We start from the raw sequence: 10,210 nt of genomic DNA on the forward strand, positions 1-10,210 counted from the left end.
TTCCCACACAAAGTGATAAGCCTGGTATAGGCTGTGTGAGCTCTTTATCTCTTGGTAAGGAAGTGTTCCAAGCCCAAAACCCAATCTTAATGTGGCTGAGTAGAAATCAAAAGGCTGCATACGTGAAACTGCCCTTCCCAAGAAAAAGAATATAAGAAAATGTTAACAGCCAAATGCCTAAAGATTCAATTACTTGTAGAAAGTGGAAAAATTCCTTCAAAAGTTCAACTTACCAAAATTGACACAGAATTAGCAGGAAATTTAAATATCTCTATATCTCTTAAAGAAATCGAATTTTTTTAATTATAAGAAGGGCGATTTCTGCTTAAGATGTAGAAAGATGGAGAGAGCATCTTCCCACACCAACCAAACACCCACCAAAATGAAGAGTGAGCTGCAAATACTCAACGTTTCTTGAACTTGTCAGAAAGCTGAGATTACAAGGCAACCAGCTATCCTCAAATCTGAGGCAAGACAGAAACTTCCAAGAAAGACAGGACATGAGCATTCGCTTACCTGGGACAGATCCCACCAGACACTGGTAAAAAGAATTCAGGTAGGTCTGTAAAGAATTACTAATATCAAGTGTAAACTTTAAAGAAAATACAGAACTCCTGAAGGCCACAGGCAAAAAGGGTATTCACACCAAATTCCAAGTACCTCTTCATGGACCTCACCAGGTACTCACAAAAAAGATAAGAGTATTGAGATGACCCACTTGAGAACCCATCACCTGTGGTGTAAGGCTGGGGTGAGGGGAACAGTAGCCACTGTGAGAAAAGCACAAAACCCTTCCAGAGTCTTTTTCCCATATGGAAAAAAAGTCTTAAAACTCTATGGGAAAGCCAATACTGTTTACCAGTGCAAACATACAGCCGTGTAATAAATCTATTGAAGTTAGGGGCAAGGAACATAAAAGAAAAACCTCTGCCCTTGGCAGAAGGAAATCATATACAAGGGACCTCAGGGGACTCAGAAAATGAAGAAGATCACTAAGAGTTGCAGAAAACTTCCCATCTCATAAAAAAAAAAAATATGCAAGCCAGAAGAAAATGAAGTAATATCTTTAGAATTCACCAGAGAAGTCATTTGGTCTTGGGGTTTATTATTTGGGTTTTTTTTTTTTATTACTAATTCATTCTCTTTACTTGTTATAGATCTACTCAACTTTCCTGTTTATTCTCAAATCAGTTCTGGTGTTTATGTCTTTCTAGGAAAATGTCTATTCCATCTAGGTTATCTAGCTGTCGCCATACAATTGTTCCTAGTATTTTCTTAAAGTCCTTTTCATTTCTGTAAGATAAGTAGTAATGCTCCCTCTTTCATTCCTTATTTTAGTAATTTGAGTATTCTCTCTCTTTTTCTCTTCTTCAGTCCAGCTAGAGGTTTATCAATCTTGTTGATCATTTCAAAGAACAAACTTTTGGTTTTGCTATTTTCTCTATTGGTTTTCTTAGTGTCTATTTCATTTATTTCCATTCTAATCTTTACTATTTCCTTCCTTCTGCTTGCTTTGGGTTTACGTGGCTTTCGTTTTCAGCTTTTTAAGATGGAAAATTAGTTTATTGATCTAAGATCTTTCTTCTTTTTAAATATAGACAGTTACAACTATAACTATTCCTCTAAGCCTTGGTTTAGCTTCATCTCATAAGCTTTGGTATTTTTTTAAAAATTTTCATTCACCTTGAAGTATTTTCTAATTTCTCCTTTGACTAATTATTTATTTAGAAGTGTGTTTTTTAATTTCCACATATTTACAACTTTCCCAAAGTTCCTTCTGTTATTCCCTTGTGGTAGGAGAACATACTTTGTATGATTTCAACCCCTTTAAGTTTATTGAGGCTTGATTTTTGGACTAACATATGGCCTATGCCAGAGAATATTTCATGTGAACTTGAGAAGAATTTGTATTTTGCTGTTGTTGGGTGGCGCGTGCCCTAGATGTCTGTGAAGTCTAATTGGTTGACAGTTGTTTTCAAATCTTATATTTCCTAGATTATCTGCTTTCTCAATGATTGTTGTTCTATCCATTACTGAAAGTGGGATATTGAAGTCTCCTACTCTTATTGTTGACTTAAATATTTCTCCCTTCAATTCTGTCAATTTTCACTTTGCATATTTTGGAGCTCTGTTGTTAGGTGCATATGTGTTTATAATTATTATAACTTCTTTATGCATTGACTCTTTTATCATTATAAAAAAATATTCTCATCTTTAGTAGCAATTTTGTCTTAAAGTCTATCTTTTCTCCTGTTTGTATAACCACTACAGCTTTCTTTTGGTTACTGTTCATGATATATTTTTTACATTATTTTTCTTTCAAATTCTTTGTTTCCTTGAATCTAAATTGTGTCTTTTGTACACAGCATATATTATTTGGATCTTTTAAAAAAAAATCCCTTCTGCCATTTTTTTTTTTGAGGAAGATTAGCCCTGAGCTAACGTCTGCCACCATTCCTTCTCTTTTTGCTGAGGAAGACTGGCCCTGAACTAACATCCATGCCCATCTTCCTCTACTTTATATGTGGGACACCCGCCACAGCATGGCCTGACAAGCAGTGTGCAGGTCCTCACCTGGGATCTGAACCAGTGAACCCCAGGTTGCTGAAGCAAAACATGCAAACTTAACCACTGTGCCACTGGGTTGTCCCCCTCTTCTGCCAGTCTTTAATTGGAGTGTTTAATTCATTTGCATTTAATATCGTAATTGATGAGGTAAGATTTACATTTGCCATTTTGCTTTTGTTTTCTAAATGTTAAATCTTTTTGTTCCACTGCTCTTCCATTCCTACCCTCTTTTGTACTAAATAGTTATTTTCTGGTATACATCTTAATTCTCTTTTGTTTAATTCTCATTTATTTTGTATATATTTTTGAGATATTTTATAAATAATTTGGTGATTTATAATTGATTTAAAACAATCTATTTTGGATTAATGCTAACATAATTTCAAGGGAGATAAAAACTTTGCCCCCCATACCTTTGTTTCCTCCCCCTTCATTTGTGATATTAAAAAGAAGTTAGATGGTTTTGATGTACGATAGGGTCTCTTGCTGTTCTTGAAGGAGAGAGCTATCATTTTGTAGAAAGAGCCAAAGGACAGGCAATGCTAGGCAGCCTCTCCCTGCTCAGGACAGCCCCAGGCTGACAGCTTGCAGGAAACCAGCCATCTTAGGCCTACTCTTGCAAGTGACTGAATTCTTCCAAGAGCCACATGGGTTTGGAAGATCTCTTGCCTCAGATGATATCAAAGTCCCAGCCAATACTATGATTTCAGTTTTGTGAAACCCTGAGCAGACAGTCTAGCTAAACCAAGCCCAGGCTTCTGACCTATGGAAGTGTGAGATAATGTTTGCTGTTTCAACCTGACAAATTTTTGGTATTTCTTATACAGTGAAATAAATAAATACAGCAGTATCCTAAGGAAAATCTTTTTTGGTAAGGACATTTTTGTGTTCTTTCAACACTCCTGTGGGCTGCTGCGTTGCACAGTTTCCTGAATGGTTAATATTCTTTCTAGTTGATGTATAATGAATTTACCTCAACTCCTCTCCTCCCAGAGCTATATCCTAAAATGACCTACTGCTGGATCCCTTTGCCCTAACAGGCCACATTATTGGGTATTTTTCCCTTCAAGATGATTTTAGCCCTGTGACCTTTGTAGCATTCATTTGGTCAATGGGATTCACACCCCTTTCCCTGCCTAATACATAAGTGCAGTTACTCCACTACTACTCTTTTCTTGTCCTGCCATCATGGGCAACTCCAGCCAGAGCTCTTTAGTGGCAGATAATTTCAGGTGTTGTCAGGCATGAGTACCATGTGGTAGCAGGTTGAGTTCTCCAAGTAGCCTTCTTGAAGTCAATCGCATAAGAATTGGCGTGAAAGAGATGTGTTCCTCCTGCATCTCCCCTGATAGGCAGAGTAAAGTCACAATCGAAACACACCAACTCATTTTCCAAAGAAATCCTGTCCCTTGCCTTCTTAAGCTGTCTCTTACACCCTCAAGTAGGTAGAAGCTGAGTGCTTCAAATCATATTTTCTGGTCAACTTCTTTGTTATTCCTGCATCTGTGGTCCAGAATCTCAATTGGCAATGCAGGAGTTCATGGTACTTAGTGTTTTGTTCTATGCCTTTTGGGAATTCAGTCCAAACTGATCAGTCTTGCCCTATAGACATTGTCATTCCCTTTATGAGGGAATTTTGAAGTGGAACTCAGAACCAAGAAAGGATACTAGGTGGTTAGCATAATAAGACCTACAATAGCTACAATTTCAGAATTAATACAGTTAACATCGTGCTAAGCAGTATTATTTGGACTAACTAGAGTGGAGATACTTCAAGAGAAATGCAGCTGCACCAGTGTCTCTTCTTCCTCGCCATTTCTCTCTGACCACCCACCACTTCAGAAGGCCTTCTCCTTGGGAAGATCTCACGAAAACTGATGTCAGACATCTCCAAAGTTGCTATGGAACTAGCAGAAACTTATCTGAGGAAGTCAGGGGCATCCACTTGACACCTAAAAGGGCTGAATTTTCCAGTAACAAGAAATTAGTATCTATTGATGCTTTATTATTCAATGGGAAGGACGTGGTGTCTCAAGGAAGAAGGGGAAATTGGATGGAAAATTTATAGAAAGGAGCCAAGTGCAGAAGAGAGCAAGAGAAAGAGAGAAGGGGGTAATTTGTGAATAGATGAGCATCTATGGGATGTGCCCTCTGTAACCATAAGCTATTTGACTCTTGATGATATTCAAGGTAATTAGTAGGGTAAAATCAGGGCACAACCTCTGCCTAATATCTCTGTTGGACTCTGAGACATACACATGGATTCTTCTATAAAAAGAGACATAAATTAGGTCCCAACACATTTTCAATTTTTGGAATCAAGCAATAAGGTATTTGGAATGAGTAAGGAATATCCTGGTTTCATGATCCTCTGTAAACTGCAGTCACACTCCCGCTGTGGAGATCTGATCAGGAGGAGTATTCATGAGCAGGTGACTACTCAACTGTAGATTCTTAAGACTGGTATCCTACTTCCAACTTCCCTGAGCGAATTCCTGTGAAAATGAAGTAAACACTCTAGAGTTCAGAAAGATTATGTCTCACATCTCTTTTGGAGAACAATTGGTCAAATATAAATAGATCTGACAGTAAAACCAACCTGAGGGTCAAATCAGACAGGCTCCAAGCATGAAAAGGAGCACAACAGGGAGTTCAACAGGGGAAATTTAACATGGACAGCGGGTAAGAAAGTGTTGGAAAAGCTGAACATGCAAAATGGGAGCAATGAGGCAACCCTTATGTTGGCCACAGCTGCAATCTCCCACTGGCCTATAGTTGGTGGAAAAACAGGAGACTATGTGTGAGCCCAGAAGTAAGGACTGGTTGGCAGGAGCTGTGCCTGCAGTGGGACTGCCAAGTGATAAGTGAGGACACAGAAGCAGAGGCTTTACTATGGGAGATGGAGCCATTGCTGGAGCAGAGACAGCCAGGGAGAAGACTCCTGAGGACTTCCTTCCTCCATCTACCACTCCGTTACCAGGCACTTGCATTGACTAAAACTAGCCAGAAGCCAGGAAGCTTGGAGAATGTAGTTTGCAGAGAATAGTGCCAATTATCTAGAGCAGAGCAGGAAATGGAGCTGAACACAAAGAGACAGATGATACAATGGTACACTCAAATGTTAAGCAAAATAGAGTTCAGTCTCACATGTTAAAACCGAATGATCAAATTTGAGTCACTGCTCATAGGTCTAATAATTTTGACCTTTATTGTGTGAAGCTAACATTTTATTTCAGAAGGCAAAGTCATACAGTCAACTATTCTTATACATTCCATACTCAACTTTTTAAATTAATCTCTAACATTTTCACTCACTGGTAAAAGGAAAAAGGCAAAGTTGGTGCCATGGACATTAACTGAGTGGATGAGAGTGGTTTTAAAATGTACCATAAGTACTAGAATAAATGAATGAAAATCTATTGATATATCAAGAAATCATGTGGATAAAAAATAATTTCCTATACTCTATAGAATTATAATTCCATTAACATAGATATGGGTGTCATTTCCAATTATCCATTTTGGGAGATTTAGAACACACATACAGATACACAAAACATGACCTCGGTGTGTGCATCCTTTTCTGGTCCCAGCTATGACCTTCAGGAAATGACAGCCTCCCTGAGTCTCAATTTCTTCAAATATAAATGAGGATGATAAAATCTACCTTATAAGGTGATCTTGAGTCATATGACAAAAGTATGAGAAAAGATTTATAAATTATAGGATACTCTACAAATATGCAGAAATAGTATCTGATTAAGCAAGTAGGTATCAGGAATCCACTCATGATTTTGAGCTCTTAGGTACCCACTCATGTCTAGATTTTTTTAAAGATTGTCTTAAGAAATTAGCAAAAAAACAAAACAAAGGGAGAGAGAAATGTGAATGACCCTGACACTCACACATGACTTGGGTCAGCCACATAACTTCTTTTGACCTTCCCTGAGTATCCAGTCCTGCTTCTGAGGCCAGAGGAGCGCTGGTCTGGTTTATCAGATTCTCTGTCGGCAGCAGAAAAAGTTCAGCTTGCAATTTCCCACAGCTTTTTCATCCTCGGCGCACATCCTCCTGCATTTGCCCCGTCGGAGCCTGCAGGGCTCACAAGCAGCAAACTCACCTACACGGAGAAAGAGCTGCTGATAGGCCTTTCCCAGGACTCTGTGGAAATGGGGAGAAGCTCAAAGGCCACAAAAAGGGAGGGTTTGGATCTATGATTACAAAGAGTGTTTTCAAGAACCAGCCAGAGTTTTCAAGAGCTTCACTTTTTTCAGAATGGAGTTGGGGAGAGTTAATTTCTGAGCAAGAATTAAGCACAATCCCTGTTCTCTCTGGTTTATAACCTGGCACGTGTCAAAAGGAAGCCCAGTCAGAAAACGTGTCATATATTTTGTTGAACTATCACAATACATGCCTGATACAACTATAGAGGTTGCAAGATGGAAATGGGAGGGATAGCCTGTGGCTTTGAAAGATCCTTGAAGGAGGAGTTAGAAGACTTAGGTTTAATTCTTGTTTGGGCCTGGCATTGGTCAAGGGTCCTCACTAAACTGCTCAATCTCAGCTGTCCCAGTTGTCCAAAGGACATTCTAGAAATACTTGTCTATATTTTAAATTCTTTTAGTGGTCAAATGGAATAATTTATGTTAGAATACTTTGCAAAACACTATATACTCAATTATCAATTTTTGTTGTTACTTTAAGCAGAAGCATTTTCACACAACCAGAAATCATTTTCCAGGGTAACTTTCATGGATCAGGCAGGTAGTGTCTTTTCCATGCAAAAAAAGTTTTGTTTGTAGCCTACCGCTTATTATTTATCTCCCCTGGGCAAAATTATTTACCATCTCTTCTATGCTTCTGTTTCAACTCTGTAAAATGGTGGCTGTAATAGTGCCTACCTCACAGAGATTTTTCAAAGATTAAATGACATAATCCACATAAAGTTGGTAATAGACTGCCTGGTCCATAGTAAGCACTCAATCATGAGTAGCACCCTTAAGCTTTCTCACTCTGAAATTCTGTCTAAACACTTGTAAATTTTGTTTGCAATTACCCAGGAACATTTCTTTCAGTTCTGTTTATAATATGATTTCTTCCTGTATAAGATGAGTCCACAAAAATAGATCAGTGGGCCATTCATTATGAACAGCGTTTCTGTACTACGGTGACGAATTTTCATCGAACCATCCTCACTCCTTTATTTGATATTTCTTAGACCAACAGCATACATTAGCAACATACTTTACTGGATTTAGGAGCAGAGCCCATAAGAGCTGGATAAGCATGGCTCAGAGCAGTGCTAATTGGCTGCTACAAGCTTGATCCTGTGACCTTGGTTTAGTTTGCACCATGAGCTAATGAGAATAGCCACCAGGTGCAAATCTCTATGGCCAAAATTACAATCCAGTAACAAAGAGCTTTCTCCGAAAAATGGAAGATCCAGATATGATGCTGGGAACAAAAAGAAGAGAAGAAGGTAGAGCTGGTGGACTGGTTTTCATTCAATTCTATTTTCACTGTTATCTCTATTGCCTCTTTGTCTTCAGAAGTCAGACATAGCTGATGGGTCAGAGTTCCTAAAAGTAAAAATTATACACAAAGGATTTAACTCACCTCCTGGAAATGGCTGGGAATACTCAAGTCCTGCCTGGCACCCTAAATTCAAAACAAAGCACATTTTGGGTATTAAAATCAGTGCAGGAAATAACATTGTGTAAAATAGTTTTCCCAAATTGACCCATCTGCTGTCAGGGAACAGCAGACCACAGAGTTTGCTTCTTTATTCTACTTCTGAAGGCTAGCACTCCTGTTAACCAGTAAGAAGAAGGTATAAAAAGAGGGAATAGCACTCTGCTCTTAGAAAATGCCACTGCAGGGTCAAGAAACTCCTACGAGAAGTGCAATGGGGAGCTGACTGTCACTCTCAATTTTTAAGGCCGTACATAGAATCATCAAGTTTTATGACACGCCCATCAAAATCCCATCCGTTTTCATTTACCTGATGGAAATTGAGCCAAAACAAAGAAAAAGGCAAAGAAAAAATAAAACATCTTCCTGTTTGGGGCCATCTCTGAGGAAAGACTCTTCAGAACAGAGGTTTGGGATTTCTCTGAGAGGTCAAGAGGCCTATTTATATTTGAAAGTGATGGGCTATGCTCTTGGTCAGTGAAGTGAATCAATAAAGAAAGCACATTTATATGCTCCATTTCCCAGGATCAAGGACTCATATGATGGATAGTAACCCTGGGCCTCCATAAAGCCTTATATTTTGGGCATTCTGACTGGAGTAGGGGAAAGAACACCAGACCAGGAGTTGGAAGACCAGGAACCACATACAGCTCTGCCCTACTGATCCAGGCACTGTGAGCATGTCACTTCTCTCACCTCTCCCAACTTCAGTTCCATCATCTATCAGATCAGGACCAACTACAGTTATTGAGAAAGAACACAGTTATTCTGTCAGCCTCTCAAAGTTGTTGTAAGGATCTGGCATAACTATGAAGCAAAAGTGCTTTGAACATATGGAATGCTTAGAAGGAGAGCTGGTACCTGAATAAGCTCAATAAATGTGGACTGTTACTATATTGGCTTTCATTTGTGCTGTCTATAAATATCACAAGGAAAACAGGAGGAGAGCAACCATTTTGCCAAGTTAGCTCTGGATCCCTGAGCCTGTAACAATGTCACCAAGCAGATCAGTCATAATTACTACGTCCTTTTAATTCATTAAGAATATGGATATTAGAAATGACCTTCATATCATTGTACCCCCAAATAAGTCCCATCTTGTTGCCTATGCTTGTACAATGCTCTCTTCTTCATTTTTAGAAAGAAAAATAGGATAATTTGAAAATGTCGACTCTAAGGTCAGACAGGTGGATTTAGCAAGTGTATGAACTTGAACGGGTTGCTTAATTTTTTGAACCTCCCTTTCCTCATCCTTAAAATGAAGATGTAATAATGGGACATAGTCCATAGGATACTTGAGAGGATTAACTGAAATACTGTACATAAAGTGTATATCAGTGTGAATGTCATGCTATAGCCATTCACAATCTCTCTATCTCTCTATCACATATCTCTCTATCAACTTTTCCATAGACTCTTTTTCAAGTCCACTGATTCGTAATGAATATTTCCTGACCTATAAAACACAACAGTGCTGCTATCTGTATGCTGGTATCCGTGGCAGGCAAACAATTCACCTTCAGGAACACAAGCTAATACATACGCACTAGGGGATAGAGAGCTGCGTCTAATGCCTTTCAACTTTTAAGCATTTTTAATAACCTGGACCCAAATGGCTTTGTGGCCATGTGACACTTGCACACATTCTTCTCCCAGACTTGAGGTTTAATGCTCTGCAGTTGCAGTATTGAAGTTCTTAACAATTTTATCTTTGAACATGTGCTTTGTAAATGAAGTCTGATGGAACAAGCAGCATGCTCTGGGACCTTGAGACCTCAACTCATGTATGTTCCTTCCTTCCTTCTCCCCCTCCCCTTCCTGGGAAGGTTCCTGCCCTCTGCCCCTGCCTCATGAGCCCTGGGCCCCCAGGTGAGAGGGTTGGAGATGAGTTTCTGAGCCATGAGCATCTCATGGAGATGATCTGTTCCACCTTGCGCTCACAGTGCTGTGC

At 39.1% G+C, this 10,210-nt stretch overlaps 1 protein-coding gene across 1 annotated transcript; it reads right to left on the reverse strand.

The window, feature by feature from the left end:
- Window positions 1-5,757: 5,757 nt before the first annotated feature.
- On the reverse strand, window positions 5,758-8,723 carry LOC106782672 (beta-defensin 105-like). Its single transcript, XM_014736709.3, has 3 exons — window positions 8,570-8,723; window positions 8,185-8,226; window positions 5,758-6,688 (listed from the first exon to the last, which is right to left on the reverse strand). Exons 1-3 carry the CDS (start codon window positions 8,637-8,639, stop codon window positions 6,564-6,566), a joined length of 237 nt encoding a protein of 78 aa, XP_014592195.1. The 5' UTR covers window positions 8,640-8,723; the 3' UTR covers window positions 5,758-6,563.
- Window positions 8,724-10,210: the final 1,487 nt, after the last annotated feature.

This window comes from Equus caballus, chromosome 27 (genome assembly GCF_041296265.1).
Source record: "Equus caballus isolate H_3958 breed thoroughbred chromosome 27, TB-T2T, whole genome shotgun sequence".
Classification (NCBI taxonomy): domain Eukaryota; kingdom Metazoa; phylum Chordata; class Mammalia; order Perissodactyla; family Equidae; genus Equus; species Equus caballus.